General features: G+C 42.0%; 3 protein-coding genes and 3 non-coding genes across 6 annotated transcripts; 3 read left to right on the plus strand and 3 right to left on the minus strand.

Moving 5' to 3' along the window:
• Window positions 1-767: 767 nt before the first annotated feature.
• Window positions 768-4,936, minus strand: LOC146683927 (zinc finger BED domain-containing protein 4). Its single transcript, XM_085443204.1, has 5 exons — window positions 4,329-4,936; window positions 3,788-4,045; window positions 3,397-3,656; window positions 2,703-3,309; window positions 768-2,469 (listed from the first exon to the last, which is right to left on the minus strand). Exons 1-5 carry the CDS (start codon window positions 4,476-4,478, stop codon window positions 1,627-1,629), a joined length of 2,118 nt encoding a protein of 705 aa, XP_085299330.1. The 5' UTR covers window positions 4,479-4,936; the 3' UTR covers window positions 768-1,626.
• Window positions 4,937-5,627: 691 nt separating this feature from the next.
• On the minus strand, window positions 5,628-8,120 carry vma22 (vacuolar ATPase assembly factor VMA22). The gene is made up of 5 exons (XM_085444627.1): window positions 7,810-8,120; window positions 7,389-7,492; window positions 7,180-7,292; window positions 6,923-7,102; window positions 5,628-6,143 (listed from the first exon to the last, which is right to left on the minus strand). Exons 1-5 carry the CDS (start codon window positions 7,927-7,929, stop codon window positions 5,941-5,943), a joined length of 720 nt encoding a protein of 239 aa, XP_085300753.1. The 5' UTR covers window positions 7,930-8,120; the 3' UTR covers window positions 5,628-5,940.
• A 279-nt stretch (window positions 8,121-8,399) lies between these two features.
• On the minus strand, window positions 8,400-8,471 carry trnae-uuc (transfer RNA glutamic acid (anticodon UUC)). The gene has a single exon. It is a non-coding gene; the product is annotated as a tRNA-Glu (tRNA).
• A 410-nt stretch (window positions 8,472-8,881) lies between these two features.
• On the plus strand, window positions 8,882-8,953 carry trnah-gug (transfer RNA histidin (anticodon GUG)). Its single transcript has one exon. It is a non-coding gene; the product is annotated as a tRNA-His (tRNA).
• Window positions 8,954-9,455: 502 nt separating this feature from the next.
• ebp (EBP cholestenol delta-isomerase) lies at window positions 9,456-10,796 on the plus strand. Its single transcript, XM_085443736.1, has 5 exons — window positions 9,456-9,587; window positions 9,721-10,021; window positions 10,127-10,163; window positions 10,242-10,372; window positions 10,472-10,796. The coding sequence occupies exons 2-5, from the start codon at window positions 9,724-9,726 to the stop codon at window positions 10,690-10,692; spliced, it is 687 nt and encodes a 228-aa protein (XP_085299862.1). The 5' UTR covers window positions 9,456-9,587; window positions 9,721-9,723; the 3' UTR covers window positions 10,693-10,796.
• Window positions 10,797-12,362: 1,566 nt separating this feature from the next.
• Window positions 12,363-12,435, plus strand: trnaf-gaa (transfer RNA phenylalanine (anticodon GAA)). The gene has a single exon. It is a non-coding gene; the product is annotated as a tRNA-Phe (tRNA).
• Window positions 12,436-16,567: the final 4,132 nt, after the last annotated feature.

Here is a 16,567-nt window from a genome sequence, read left to right on the forward strand (position 1 = left end):
ACACAGTGGCACGTCCACACAGATATCTAGTTCCATATCTAAATCCAGAGACGTCCCGGGGTGATAACCATTAAGATCACAGCAATCTTTGATAATTATGATCTATGAGGGGGATCTCTTTGTATCGCCCACAGATTAGCACATTGATTTTCAAAAACAAAAACTGTTACACTGGGTTTTTTTCTCTTTTTTTTGCAGGTAATAATAATAAATAGATGTAAGCCTTGTGAGAGCACTATCAGGGGTTCATCTTCAGACTGACTGATGCTGTTGTTTATGGTCACTTTATTGATCATAGCTCCTTAATTGAGGCACTGAAACGCTTCATCCCTTTAATGTGGTATTATAGAACAAATGTACAGTAGCTGCATGCAGTCCTGACATTTATTTCTCAGGTCTTTAGAAATAAGATTTTGTGAGGCTTGTTGCCTGTGATAAGGGAAGAGGGAGGGGGTGCAGGATGTGACTGCTGCCTGCCTGCTGACTCAAATTTAACTGTAATGGAATTATTGCAATTACCCAGCCTCCCTGCAGGCCCAGCCCAGAGTAAGAAAGCAAAAAAAGGCTAACACACACTACTTTATTCCCTGTTTTCCTTCGTAAGGATGCTCTGCAAAATTATTTCAAAATATCTATGTGAAGTTCAACAAAGAAAAATCTTTGTCGTGGCACAAACAGTCATTCCTTGCTAGTCTTCTGTGACAGACACAGGGTCAAACCCATTTCACTTCCTCAAAGTTCACATGAAATTGAAAAAAGGAGGGTGGGGGGGGGGGGGGGGTGCTGATAATAAAAATGAAATGAAATTCACCTCTCCTCTGAAGGATTGACAGAGGACGATATAAATAAGGGTCAAAATGATACACATGAAGCACAATCCATGTCTTCTTCAAAATAAATACGAAGAATTTTGGCTTACGAAAGACCTTCTGGAACAAATTCATTTCGTAAGTCGGGGGTCCACCGTATATAACAAACAGCGTGTCACATGAGGACATGTGCATTCACTGACATCTGCAAACTGCACACACCCGCAGCGTTAAAGTAAGTGAAACTAATTTATTATCATCTCCCAGTGATGAGGCACACACACACACACATAGTTAAAACAAAGATTGAACCCCGCATTAACATACTGTTGAGCAGTTGATGACTTCCTTTAAAAATCGAAATAATGAATCACAACCTAAAGCTAAAAAAAACACGAGTTGCTACAGTGTGCAAAACTTGACTAGCTGGTTATTGTTGGTTTGTCAGTGTTGACTGATGGATACATGAGAAAGAGGGAGATCTGTGGTTGTCTGGAGACCCTGATCAGGCAAAATAATGTCAAAGTAAATGCTTTAGTATGGATCTGCTTCCAGCAAACTCAGTCCACAGCATGTGGTGCGATAGTCTGTAGGCTACGAGGGGAAGCAGACAGCCATCCACGCCCGCTGTAGCTGGGAAAACCGATCTTGAGGATTAAAATGAGCTGCAGCTCTGAAATTCTTCTTGGTGATTCGTTCTATCTGATATGAAATCATGTGCAGTATGAGGATTATGTTATCGTGCTAGCTCAGGTTCCCTTAGAATGGTATGGAGGTTAGAATCCAAGAAGTTACTTTACTGCAAGTGTAAAGAGCTCTAAGTCCATAATAATCTGTAGTTGGCTTTGAGGTAGATGAGCGTCTCCAGGTTCTTTGGTAAGACACAGCCTCTCTCTGGCAGCAGGAAGCGTCCAGCTGTAGTGAAAATGCTCTCCACCACAGTACCACAAACAGGTATGGTAAAAGCTCTCTTGGCCACCTGGGCAAGCAGAGGGAAGTCAATAGCTTTACGTCGCCAGTAATGCAAAGCCTCCTCGTCTGTGGGTTCCTCACGTAGGTAGATAGCCAATTCCTGTTCTAGGCTCTTGGCCTGTGTCGTGGGTCTCTGCTTGATGAAAGAGAACAACTTGCAGGGCCGAGAAAGTGAGGAGATCGGTGATGGAGCTGGGGCAGGAGGAGTGTGGGACTGTGGATGAAGGTCTGTGTTGAGATTTACGGGGCTGGAGGCTGTGGAGTGTTTGGATACCTCCTCTATGATAACTTGTCTGTGCCAGTCAGGGTTACTGCTCCAAGTAAGTTTGAACTGGGGGTCCAGGGTGGTGGCAGTGATGTAGAGGGGGTTCTCCAGGATAGGCGCAAGGAGACGCTCTACAGCCTGGCTGAGGCCCACAACCAGGGAGGGGCAGTGGGGGGTGGACGTCTCGGACAGATGCTTGCGGAGGCCGAGAACACAAGGCAGAGCGAGACTGATAGACACATGTCTGTCCGTCTGTGCGTCTGCTTGTCTGTCTCCGTGCACCATATCCCAGGCCTCAGTGAAGGGCTCCAGAGTGTCCGTGAACTCCCTCAGCAGGGCTCTCTCTGTACCACCCAGCCCCAGTTCCCCTGGACCGCTCATCTCCTCCAGGAAATCCACAGAGTCCAGCAGCCGCCGAAGGACCTTTATCAAAGCAGATAAATACATAAAGATTATTAACGATGCCAACCAAGACTGTGGTCATATCTCAGTGTCATAATGTAAACCTTGAATTAATGGTATTATGCATTTATTTTGCTAGCCACACTTTCTTTGTGCACCTTCTGCTTAACATACTGCTCATGTTAAATGTTTGAAGCTGATGCAATCTGTTTATTTGGTGACATTACTAATATGTAACCCTAACGTTAACTTGCCTTAAGCTGAGCAGCCCAGTCTTGTGCTGCCTCTGGGAAATTTCCTTGTCCCCCCATCATCAACCCTGGACCATCGAACACTTGGCTGAGCTTCTCAGGTGGGACGGCAGAGGTAATGTAGTTGTAGAAACAGGCTGCCTTTGCCAGTGTGGACGAGAGCTGTGGACAAGAGCGCAGCCCTTCCCTGACACACTGTTCAAGAGAGCGAGAGAAACAGTCCACCCGAGAAACGCCCAAACCCTGCTCCCATGTGTATTCCCATTCTCCTTCTTCTCCAGCGTCGCCGTGGCCATTCCTGATCTCTTCTCGCTCCACATTGTTACTACCGTCCACCTCTTCTTCATCATTTCCATCTTGGCCGTTACCGAGAGGAGGTGAAAGCAGAAAACCGGGAAGGCAGCATGGCTTTCCGCTTGTTCTCGTCGGCAGGAGAGGGTCTGCCACAACACGAAATGCTCTGCCTGACACGCCATGAGAGTGACATACTTCATCAAATTCGGAAAGTATGCGATTCCCAGAGCTGCCACCAGTCAGTGGAAGGCACGCCAGGAGAGATGAGCGCATTTGCCACTCAGATGTAAGAAAATGGCAGGTGACACCAAGGTACCTATAGAGAGAGAGAAGTGGAGTCTTCAGTAAAGGGATTCAAACCAAGTTCCCATTTTGTAGTTTCTGGCTTGTTTTACCTCCTTACCCTGAAGTGACTCCAGATAATCCTCCCCAGAGATCCAGGCTGAGGCTAAGGGCGTGTGCTGAGGCCAAGGCCTGACGGGTGGCCAGCTGGGCCTGGTAGGCGTAGGCTGGAAGAAGTTGGCTTTGGATGTAATGCTGGGGCTCAGGGGTGTAACGTGGCTCCAGGAGCTGAAGCAACTCTCTGAAGCCTTGATTTTCCACTATGGACACTGGCTGGAGATCACGCACGATCATCTTAGCTATAGCCTCAGAAATCAGAACCTGTAGTTTAAAAAGAAACACCACAAATTGCACTTTTTAAAAATAGCTAATGATTCTACTGCAATGTCTCAATAAATCATCTGTTACATTTGCAACATTGCAAGCTCCAGCGCTAACGGGCTACAACACACCTGACGTGGATCATGTCTGTCAAATTTGGTCACCCCTCCTCCAGAGCCTCCTCCTACTCCTCCCTCAAGAGTTCCCATTCCTCCAACAACTCCACTTGCTACTCCTCCACCTCCTCCTCCCACTCCAGCACTAATAGGGAGTGTGTAGCGGGTATTCCCTCCATTGGCGTTGAAACTGTGCAGGGAAGCAGAGGAGTAGCCCTCTCTCTTCATATCCTTCCTTTTGACAAAGTCATCATACATAGCCTGGTGCTTACGCTGAATGGAGAGAGACAGAGGAGCATGAGGTTGTTATAGTTCATTTCTATACCTCTACACAGCATGCTGAGTACATTTCTGCAGGAGATGATAAGGTATAGGTAACCCCCATCCCTCCCCTCCACTCGGTTTCCCCTTGCAGAGAAGCAACAGACTGCCTGTACAGTCAGGTTTTTACAGCTAATCCTCCAGAGCTGTCGTAGAGCCAGCTGCTTCTGCTGCTCCTGACAAGAACAAGATGAGCCAGATGTTAACAGCCACATGTACAATTTTATTCGGTTACCTTAAGGTGCGTTACGAAGTTGGACGTGACGCTCCGTTTCGCCTGGATCCTGGTGCCACAAGCCTTACAGTTGGACTCGATTTTCCCATTTTCCCCTTCGAACACAATGTTAAAGTAATCCAGAATAGAGACCTTGGAAACTGACGCCATTGGAGCAGACAGTTCCTCCGCTCCGGAGTGAAATCAACTTGCAATCAAGGGCAATCTGAGTCCGAGGTATCAATCTCACCTCGCCTCTGATCATGAGCGCAGGCCTGAGTGTTTACTTCTCAGTCCCTTATCACACATCACAAATGTTGCTCCCAGTTGCGCAGACAAAAGAAAAATTGTATTTCGAGCAGGAGTTGCGTCGCTCGCACGTCCAAAATCGGACACGATCAGGCTGCACAGTCTGCTGCGGATGTCTGGACACATCAATAATAACACTGAGGCCACATCCGTTGTTTCTGCGCTCCCATCCGTCGTTCGGACGCAAAGCGCTGCGTTTCACGGAGGCATATGGGGAGTATTATAATTGGACCAGGAAGTACACACAATAAACGGGACTTTCGGTTCCCATTTCGGTAGTTCCCGGTAATGTTCGGCTGTCCCCAGTGAAACTGCTGGCGTCGGAGGGTGGTGGCGCTCGGTCAAATGTTTTCAATTATGCTCATGTCGGTATGATAACAGCCAGAGTTTCTCCGGATGTACAGCATCATTTCCCAAAAATGTAAATTAGGTCTGCGTCTCTGGCTTGGTAATAATATAAATAGAAAACATATAAATAAAAAACACTCATACTGACTTGCATCGTGTCGTGTTTTACATATGAAACATGGTGGGTGTGAAAATTCTGAGCGCATTTTAAAGACAATAAATCACGGTGACTTTTACTTTCCATAATATTTAGTAAACACAACAAAACACATCTTTCAGCTTTTCGTGTGTTTTTAAACGAGGTTTTGCGGAGACGTGGGATGTAAATGTGTGTTGACTTGTTGTTAGGCTATAAATACAAGACACAAAGAGGTTCAGACATTTTTAATAGTGCATGATTGAGGTATATTTTTTAATTTAATGTGATTTCATTTTCAAAAATTGTTGGTTCATTTGTATATTTCATGTATATAATTACTCGATATATTTTTACATTTTAGTATTCAGCATTTTTGGGCTCCACGAGCAATACGTCTGGAAAGAAAATGCAGAGAATATACTATTTCTAATGTATTTCATCAAAATGAAAACAACATCTATGAAACATTTCCACAAGCTGCCAACCCTGAACTTTTTTTAATTAATGGATTGTGTTTGATAAAATAAAGTTACACTTTTATTAACAATTAATAAAGTAATTAGTTACAGCACACACACAAAAACAGGCAGCCTTATGCCAAAGCACTGCTTGCCATTTATTGAAAACATTTAAACAGGTTCTGCTAACATTTTATGATTTTACAACATGTGTAATAAGACCATTTTCACAAACACATCCATCTCAATTAAAAGGAAAAAAAGAGATGAAATAAATAAATTACCAATGATTTCCACAGAAAGCTTGAACTGCTGGGATCTGCTCGTCCAGCTCCACCAGGAAGCTCTCTTTTTAGTTAACGAGCCCCTGAAGCATCATCTACTGACTGTCCTTGGCTGAAAGCTGTTTTTTAGCCTCCTCCTGCTTTGACTCAGCAGAAGTATTATGTCTGCTACCTTGTCCAGCTGAGTTGCTGAGCCTTTCCCCTGGAGTGTGCTTGTTTTGCAAGCTGTGTTTCAGCTCCTGTCTGGCGCTCAAAACTGCAGCCTGGAGTGCTGCGATCTCAGCAGACAGTTCTATTACTGTAATGACAGAAAACAACAATTAAATTGGTGAGTGGTGGAGCAGCAGAACAGCAGGAGCTTTCTCCTACCTTCAAGAAATATCTTTGCCCATATCCAAATTTACTTATGCAACAGAAGCTGTAGCCATCGTGCTGTGAGTATACACAGGACTCTGGAAACCTCTATTCATATCTAACAAGCTGCACAAAGCAAACCTTGATTCATATGCATATGAGTTAAGGTTTGCATATCTAGAGTCTTGCATTACATGGTAATAGACACAATAATAAAAAAGGCGTTTTATGTGCTGCAGATTATATTGCACGTGTTCTCTTTATGTTTTTCAGTTTTCCTGTGTTTGATTTCTCTGTAGCATATTTTTTTTCCTAAAAGCTATTCATGCATATCGTCAGTTTTGTAGATTTGTTTATTTTTTGTGTTTGTGGTTGCGATCTCTGTAGCTGCATTGTTTTGAGATGGCAATACTGGCACATATGGATCAAATTCAAAGACTGGTTCATCTGATATATGTCCAGAAGTAGTCACATGTTACTCCACATGGTTCCTGTTATACTTCTGTGAAGTCAACCAGCTGGGACACATGTGTAGTATAAGGTAATTTCTCTGCATTCGCACGGACCCTCGTGCTCACCATCCGATCATGAAATTTCCATCTCAGATGACAGCAGACCCTAGCCTATTTGCAGACATTGAAAGTATAATCTCATCCATAGTTGAGGCAGAGTAGGTTTCACCTGAAACCATAACACTAAGATGTCCTTTGGCATGTAACATACCTTGCTTGAAAGATGATTGTGCATGTTTTAGAGACTGTGGCACCAAAACTCCAAACCACTTCAGTGGGTCTTGCTGAGGATTCTGGTCACGTTTTCCAGCTGGAGCTTTCTCGCTACCAGTGCTCTCGCTTTCCTCTTTTTCTCCAATCTCTCTTTTTGGTCTGTTTCTTCTCCTGACACCTTGTAAATCAAATAGTGTCATCAATAACAGAGTTAATAGTAGACATCAACGACACACATCTTTAATACTGCATCACCTTCTTCTTGAGGTCCTATATCCTCTATAGCTCTCTGATCTTTTCCAGACTCTTTACGACACGTTTGTGTACATCTTTCAGTGGTGAATTCCACCTCACCATTGTCCAGTGTCCTGTTACATACAAATATACGTTTTAAAAGAGCCTTTTAAACAAATTAAAGTGATCAACAGACTTTTCGTTTTTCATAAAAATTACTGCTTCCTCACCTAGTTTGAACACAGACTAGTGGCTCAATCTCACTTGCATACTGAAGTGCAGAGACTTGTTTGTTTCCCATCGTATATCGTGCCTTGCTCATAGAAAACCACCCCTGAGGGGAAAATGGTAAAGTCAAATTATACAGGCAGAATGTAAAAAAAGAGCATTTTTATTACAAACCTTTTTTGCGTAAATTTATTTTTGAAAATCCTTATATGGCTTTTTATGGAATTTAAACACAGTCAACATAGCCCTAAAGTCTGTTAATATACCACACTAAGATATTTCCCATTATATAACACCTACAGCCCAAAATGCCATATACATTTTGATTTATTTTCTATATTTTTACCTACAGATTCTTAGGGAGCAAAAATTGAACTTAAATGTCTGATGTTGGCTATTTATCAACAAGGACACTACAGGTACCTGCTCTATGAGAGAGTTGAAAGTGGCTCGCTTCTCCTCCAGTAACTCCAGCTGCTCCATGAAACGAAGCAGCTTTTCGTCCAGTAACAAAGAAGATTCCTCTGATTCTGACACACCCATACTCACTCTCTGCGCCAATTTAAGCCTCCTTCGCGGGTAGTCTTTACCGCTATTTTGATGTACAACGTTTGAGTAAACCGAACAGAATCTGTTGAGTGCTTCCGTGTACCGTCACGTGACACGTAACCACGTGGTATACATCACGTGTTCATATATCAAACGTACAGAAAATACTAATACCAAACATATCGCTAATACACTTTGTGAAGTGTGACTTTGAATCATTTATGAGTCCTGGAATCCTATGTACTGTTATGGAAATGGACTCGAAGAAACGCTGTACGAAAGCAATAATATTGAGATATTGTTAAGATTACCCTTCCCATAATTTTTTGTTGCTGTTTTACAGTCACTGACTTTCTAAGTCATTAAGTAAATTGTCGAATCTCATTAAAGTATGAATAAAAAACATTTTGTTCCAAATTTGATAAAACCATAAAACCAACATATAAAAAAAAAAAAAAACGAAGTTCCCATACCGGGAGTCGAACCCGGGCCGCCTGGGTGAAAACCAGGAATCCTAACCGCTAGACCATATGGGAGCAATAACGGCCCTGACTACATATCTATAGATGAAGGATATATATGGAACTGTGACTTATTTGTACATATGTTTAGTATTTAAGTGACATTTAATATTTACTACTGTTCCTCCTTTTTGTAGCTTTGACAGGTACCATCTGAAGAACTGATTAAAAAAAACAGCTTAAAAAAACTTCAGCTAAGATGAAAACGACTCTCAGTATTAAAAAAGAAACTATTTATGCAGGACTCACATTAGAATATTAATTAATTAAACTATTTTTAACGGAAAGCAGATCCGCACACGGTCACAACGTCACTTTAAACAGCAGTCGTCTGCCGCGAGACGTCAAACCACTCTTCGACGACGCAGCTCACACAGTTACATATACGCTTCTGCTTCACTGTTGAGCATGTCTCCCAGTAGCGCGCCGTGATCGTATAGTGGTTAGTACTCTGCGTTGTGGCCGCAGCAACCCCGGTTCGAATCCGGGTCACGGCAGGGATAAAACCCTGGCACGGCTTGGGACGACTCTTTTCTTACTATGCCGTAAAGAGCAAATTTTGTTTCGTATACTTTAAAGTAAAAATGTAAGGTTTTTAGGGTAATTACAAGTCTTTCCTTTAACCTATTTAGACCAAATGATCATCGGAAATCACATGGGTGCACTCCACGTTAGGTTTGTATATTTAAGAGGGCTTTACTTCAGCTACATTTTGTTTCTCGTCATTTTCAGTCCATGCGAGTGAAAGGTTAACTGTAAATATTTCCTTACTAAATCATTATCAGATGGAGCATCTTCCGATTGAAGGCCATTTTCTACCCTACCCTAAAACATTGTATGACTTTCGCCTTGAAAAAGAGGGCTGATCCCTTTTCATTGGTAGATGTCATAGACAACGTCCATGTTCCGAGAGGAAGAGCCAATCAGTGAGCCAGTAGATCTCATGTGCAATAGCTCTATGCTTAAAGATGTTTGATTGGCTGTTGTGATCCACGGGTAACGTCCCCCAGGCACGGAGTTCCTCGTTTGAGTTTATGTGCGCGGGTATGTTAGATAGCAGTGAATCTTTGACCTGCTGTGTGTTAGGTCAAATTACCTGTGGAGCTGAACACCCATTTGGTGGCATCTACGGTAAGGATAAAAGCACACCGATGAACTTCACACATAAAACGCTACACTTTTAACTCTGTGAATTAACTAGAACAGAATGTAATATAATGTAATACAGAGAATGTTTAACTCTACACTTTTATGTTTCAAACAGATAATGGACTCCTCTGAAGCATCTCATCACCCTTACTGGCCTCGGGACCTTTCAATTCCCACTTATGTGGCCAACGATCGGTCGATGTCAGAGATTCTGGTGTTTCTGTTTTCTGTGTCTGGGCTGTTTATGCTGGTGACCTGGCTGATCACCGGCCAGGCCACCAGCAGCCTGGGCGCATGGAGGCGCCTGGCTGTGTGCTGGTTTGCTGTTTGTGGCTTCATCCATTGTGTAATCGAGGGCTGGTTCTCGCTATATTATGATATAATTCCAGGAGATCAGCGCTTTCTGTCACAGCTGTGTGAGTACTAACGGAGAACATGTGTTTAGAAAAATGCATAACCTACCTGTCGTGTGTGCGTGTGTGTAAAATCTGGTCAATGTGTTTTATGTTTTTCTCTCACAGGGAAAGAGTACTGCAAGGGAGACAGTCGATATGCAATGTAAGCTCATTTCTGCTCTCAATTTTGTGCATAAAAATGATTTTAAAAAGTTGCGATTGATGTTTCTTTTCTCTCTAGTGCTGATAACTTTACTGTTTGTATGGAGACTGTGACTGCTTGGTTGTGGGGTCCATTCAGCTTTTGGGCTGTTTATGCCTTTTTAACCAATAAGCCCTACAGATTTCTCCTGCAGCTCATCATTTCAGTAGGTAAGACGGGACAGAAGCTATCTTCATGCCAACCTCAGGTGGAAATAAATTGTTGCTTAATTGTAGCTTTATTTTGTCTTCTCACGTAATCTGACTCAGGCCAGGCATATGGAGCGGTACTCTACTTCTTCACAGAGCACAGAGATGGCTACGCCCACAGCGAGCTGGGACATCCAATCTACTTCTGGTTCTACTTTGTGTTTATGAACACCCTGTGGATCGTCATACCGCTGGCGCTCATTTTGGATGCATGGAAACATCTGTCAGCAGCCCAGAGGCAAACGGACAGCACAAAGTCTCAGAAGAATAAGAAGAACTGAGTGTGTGCGTGTATGGGAGGGGGGGCATTTAATACTGCAACATTACATCTCTATCATTATGAGACTTTGCTGACATTCATATTGATAAAGTAATAGTTCCTTGATTTTTTTCTTTTTTTTTTTACTTGGCAACTTCTTTTCTGAGAAGAGCAAAATAAGCGTGAGTGTGCTGGGTGAGTGGGGTCCTTCATGATACAGGTGTCCCTGTAGAGCTCAGTCCAAGAGTCAGTCATTTATCAACAAGTGTCTGTAGGATCATTGTGTTGAAAGCAGATGAGAAGTCCACGAAGAGCATACGGATGTAGGAATGTTTCTGCTCTATGAGGGTGAGGGTGGTGTGAACCACAGAAGAAGAAGAGATTTCACATGAACCAAAAATTACCAGTATGAAAATTATTAGCCTGCTCTGATGCTAACAGTGAACTGTGTATCCTTTTTGCTGGAGTCATTTCTTGTAGCCATCCCAACCTCCTTCATATTTGATCGATTTGCAGTTTACAGTGTATTAGCTGGAGGAGTTGTACAGGGAGATGGCCACGGACAGGAATCATTTCCTGTGTGGTTCAGTGGTGCTTTTTGGTAATCTCAGTCTCTCAATGAACATGCTCCTGTGACCAGCCAGCATGTCATGGACTGCGTGGGAGGTATCCAGCATTGTCTTTATCTTGGAGAGCATCCATCTGAGCTCCATCCACACAAATTACTCTCCATGCAGATCAGTCAACCTGCTGCCCAGCACTTGGAAACGCAGTGAACACTTTGTAAGCATCAACGATTGCTTTTCTCACATTTAAACCGATGCTTTCTCAAGTGGCAGCTCAAAACCTTGCTTAGGTTTTTATAACGTATGTAAACTGGAAGATAACCCTCAGTTTTAACTTGATTTTACAAGCTTTGACGTTAACAAAGTTAAAACACATCATTGCTCAGCAGTGGTTTGTGTTGTGGCTAGATGGGTAAAAAAGTTGATCCCAGTATTTTTTTTACCCTGAAATAATTATCTTTCTTAATGTAATTAGTATGTTTAGAAATGCTATTGTGGAGGTAAACACAGACGACACGAGAGCTCTCGATTCTAACTCCTGCTTTATTCCTCATCACAACAGAACTGACTACGTTTCGCTCCAAAACACAGCAACAGACTTTCTTTACACTGGGTGTGAGTGGAGCCCTCTAGTGGTCCACCACACAATGTCTTTGCGAACATTTTGACAAAAACTTTAAATTTCTAATTTTTTCACATGGAATTGTCTGTATTATTTCTTTGTCACGTGGCCAACATTATAGACTTTAGTGGATTACACCATTTCCAGCTCATAATTAACATTTGGGGCTTATGCACGTTTGAACCAAACTGACTTCACATGTGACTGCAGCGATTTACTTATTTAAAGGCATTCGCCTCTGAACTCGGAAGATAATTAAAACCAAGCTGAAATAAGTCCACGTTCTACTTAACGAGAATGCATAATGTAGGTTTGAGTATATTCACGTGGGTGAAACGGAACCATACAACTGAGGGGCTAAATCACGTCACGTATTAAACTCGACGAGTTAAGACAGGCTAAGCTCTTCTCAAACTAATCACGCATTAGGAATGAAAACATCTTTTTTTTTGCCTTGTAGCCAATTTAAAAGTTTGTAGACCCTGGTAACCTTCAACACCGTGTGCCGAAATAGCTCAGTTGGGAGAGCGTTAGACTGAAGATCTAAAGGTCCCTGGTTCGATCCCGGGTTTCGGCATTTTGATGCAACCGTGTATTTGGGTGTGTCGGCTTTCCACCCGGCGGGGAGTAAAACGTACAAGAACGTTTTACCGTTTTAACCATTCACACACGGTTTGTGTCAAATGTGACCTAATTTTACATTTGACAGCAGTAAAAATACCTTAAAAATGTGAATCTATTAGCCTGAAATGTGCTGCAAACTGTGTCGAGGCTGTTTAGGGTCAAATTCAAATTTTATTTGTCACGTACACAGTCATACACAGTACGATATGTAGTGAAATGCTTGGACAACTGCTCGTGACCTAAAGAAAACAAAAAAGGAAAAGGCTATGAATAAGATAGGAAATAAATATGAAAAATTAAAAAGGGTAAATTTAACTAGGAGGGAATAAAATATAAATTAAGGTTAAAAATGAAATAACTGTACAACACAAATTAGAATGAAGGGTAAATTTAACTGGGAAAGAATAAGATAAAATATATAAATTAAAGTTGAAAATAAAATAACTGTACAACAAAATACACAATATAGAACTATATAAGAATGTATGAAGAAATATAAATAAATATATATATACACACACACAATAACAGCAGCTGTACAAGTATTAACCGGAAATGAAGAATGTAGTGACCAGTGTTGTGCAATCCACAGTCTTGTCAAAGTTCACACGGAAGTTTTTCTCAGTGTTGCCAACTCCTCAGTAAGGAAAATCGCTATTGGCTGTCCTAAAAGTCGCTAGAAGTCGCTAAATGACGTCATCGCCTAATTTGCATAATGGGTCATGCTAATATAACTGTTGGAGAGAGAAATAACATCGTGGAAGAGACATAAAGTGAGCAAAAAACGTATTAAATGCAGTTAGAATTTATTTATAACTACAAATTAAATTTATTTTAGCAATTATTGTTTTTTAATGTCACAATTCCAACCCTGCTCCTTTACCCGGGCTTGGACCACCGCGGTAAAGTGAGCCGTCATTTGTGAGCCGCGGTCAAGCCAGCCGTCTCCTATCCGCCGCATAAATTTCCTTGCGCTTTTACACCAGTCTTTACGGTAGCGCCTTTTCGCGTTATGTGCCGATTGAAAGCCTATACCCGCGCACACGTGCACTCGCGCGAACAGTCGCACGCACATGCGCGCACACAAATTACAATGAAACAGCCCGATACAGTCAATACAATTATGGAAATGTCAGAAATTCATTAAAAATCATCCTGAGTAGTTGAGGTACAACTTTCAACACATTCCTCCTCCGGGACACCTACTGTACCTGTGTGCCAGGTTTCAGCCAGATTCACTGTAAAATTCCTCAAAAATTAAAGGGTACTTGTATTCAATGCCAATACACTACAATTATGGAAATTTCAGAAATTCATTAAAAATCATCCTGAGTAGTTGAGGTCCAACTTTCAAATTCAAATTCAAATTCAAATTTTATTTGTCACGTACACAGTCATACACAGTACGATATGTAGTGAAATGCTTGGACAACTGCTCGTGACCTAAAGAAAACAAAAAAGGAAAAGGCTATGAATAAGATAGGAAATAAATATGAAAAATTAAAAAGGGTAAATTTAACTAGGAAGGAATAAAATATAAATTAAGGTTAAAAATGAAATAACTGTACAACACAAATTAGAATGAAGGGTAAATTTAACTGGGAAAGAATAAGATAAAATATATAAATTAAAGTTGAAAATAAAATAACTGTACAACAAAATACACAATATAGAACTATATAAGAATGTATGAAGAAATATAAATAAATATATACACAATAACAGCAGCGTGATTTAAGTAATGAAGTGAAACAATGTTCAGAAAGTCCAGTGTGTGTGTAAGAACCATATGTGTGGGTCAGTACTGTGTGGTGGTGTGATTGAGAGACCGTATCGCCTGCGGGAAGAAGCTCCTCCTCAGTCTCTCTGTGTTGGTCTTCAGGGAGCGGAATCGCTTTCCTGACCTCAGCAGAGAGAACAGTCTGTTGTTGGGATGGCTGAGGTCCTTCACCATCTTCCTGGCCTTGGTCCAGCACCGCCTGCTGTAGATTGAGTGCAGGTCAGGGAGCTCGGAGCGGATGGTGCGCTCAGCTGACCGCACAACCCTCTGTAGAGCTCGTCTGTCCTGCATGGTGCTGTTCCCGAACCAGGTTAAGATGTTTCCTGCCAGGATGCTCTCTATGGTGCACGAGTAAAAGTTCCTGAGCACCTTGGAGGGCAGTTGGAAGTCTCTCAAGCGTCTGAGGTGGTAGAGACGCTGTCGGGCCTTTTTCACCACGGTGTTGATGTGACAGGACCATGACAGGTCCTGCGTGATGTGAACTCCGAGGTATTTGAAGCTGTCCACTCTCTCCACTGGGCACTCGTTGATGACGGGGGTCTGGTAGTTCCTCTCCTGCTTAGTGCTGAAGTCCACTATCAGCTCCTTTGTCTTACTGACGTTTAGAAGGAGGTTGTTCCTCTGGCACCAGTTCTCCAGATTCCTAATCTCCTTCAGGTAGGCCGTCTCGTTGTTATCAGAGATCAGGCCCACCACGACGGTGTCGTCAGCAAACTTGATGATGGTGGTGGAGCTGGTAGTGGCCACACAGTCATATGTGTACAAAGAGTACAGCAGGGGGCTCAGAACACACCCCTCCTCTGGGACACCTACTGTACCTGTGTGCCAAGTTTCAGCCAGATGTACTGTAGAATTCCTCAGAAATTAAAGGAAACTTGTATTCAATCTAATAGAGTCAATACAATAGGATTCTCTCAATTTTCAAAAATTCATGAAAAATCATCCTGAGTAGTTGAGGTCCAACTTTCAACACATCCCTCCTCTGGGACACCTACTGTACCTGTGTGCCAAGTTTCAGCCAGATTCACTGTAAAATTCCTCAAAAATTAAAGGACATTTATATGCAATTCAATACAGCCAATACACTACAAATATGGAAATGTCAGAAATTCATTAAAAATCATCCATAGTAGTTGAGGTCCAACTTTCAACACATCCCTCCTCCGGGAAACCTGCTGTACGTCTGGGCCAAGTTTCAGCTCTGGCCCCAGATGTCAGCCTAATGTGTACCTTAGCCATGTAAGCCATGTAATAACAACATGTGCTGGAACATAATAGTGCAAAAGTAACATGACGAAACTCTGTTCAGACAGTGAATGGACTGATTCTTATACAGCGCTTTTTTACTCACCCATATTACTCAAAGTGCTCTATACAACATGTCACATTCACCCAATCAGGCCAAATGTGGCATGCCATCACATAAACAGTGCCATCTTACCATGCCAGAAGTCAGCCAGCAGTGCCGGCTTGACACCAGATCCAGGCAAGACCCGTCTGCTATGTGGGATGACTTGTTCTTTTGGCATTTTAGTTGTGGATTGTGTTTGGACTGTGTCTCTTGCCCTTTCAGTATTGTTTCCTTGTGCTTCTAAGTGTCCCTTTGTTTCTTTTTAGGTTATGTAGTATGGGTTAGAGATATTTTGTATGTTGTTTTTGTTTAATAAATCCGCCTTTTGGATTATTCCCTGATGTGCCTGAGTTCTGTTATTTAGTGTCACTTTGAAAGGACACACATCCAGCATTGACATATAATTGTTCTTTCAATTTTTGATAAAGATTACAGTGAATTGAGATGTAACTTGGCCCAGAGGTACGGTAGGACGCCCAGAGTAAGAAAGTGTTGAAAGTTGGACCTCAACTACTCAGGATGATTTTTAATGAATTTTTGAAATTTCCATATTTGTAGTGTATTGGCTGTATTGAATTGCATATAAATGTCCTTTAATTTCTGAGGAATTTTACAGTAAATCTGGCTGAAACCTGGCACACAGGTACAGTAGGTGTCCCAGAGGAGGGATGTGTTGAAAGTTGGACCTCAACTACTCAGGATGATTTTTCATGAATTTTTGAAAATTGACATAATTATATTGTATTGGCTGACTGCATTGGATACAAGTACCCTTTAATTTCTGAGGAATTTTACAGTGAATCTGGCTGAAACCTGGCACACAGGTACAGTAGGTGTCCCAGAGGAGGGATGTGTTGAAAGTTGGACATCAACTACTCAGGATGACTTTTAATGAATTTTTGAAATAAACATAATTGTAGTGTATTGACTGTATTGCACTGAATATGAGTTTAC

The sequence above is a fragment of the Copadichromis virginalis genome, linkage group LG20 (genome assembly GCF_057382275.1).
Source record: "Copadichromis virginalis isolate Kocher_CV1m ecotype Utaka linkage group LG20, C_Virginalis_male_GT1.1, whole genome shotgun sequence".
Taxonomy (NCBI): domain Eukaryota; kingdom Metazoa; phylum Chordata; class Actinopteri; order Cichliformes; family Cichlidae; genus Copadichromis; species Copadichromis virginalis.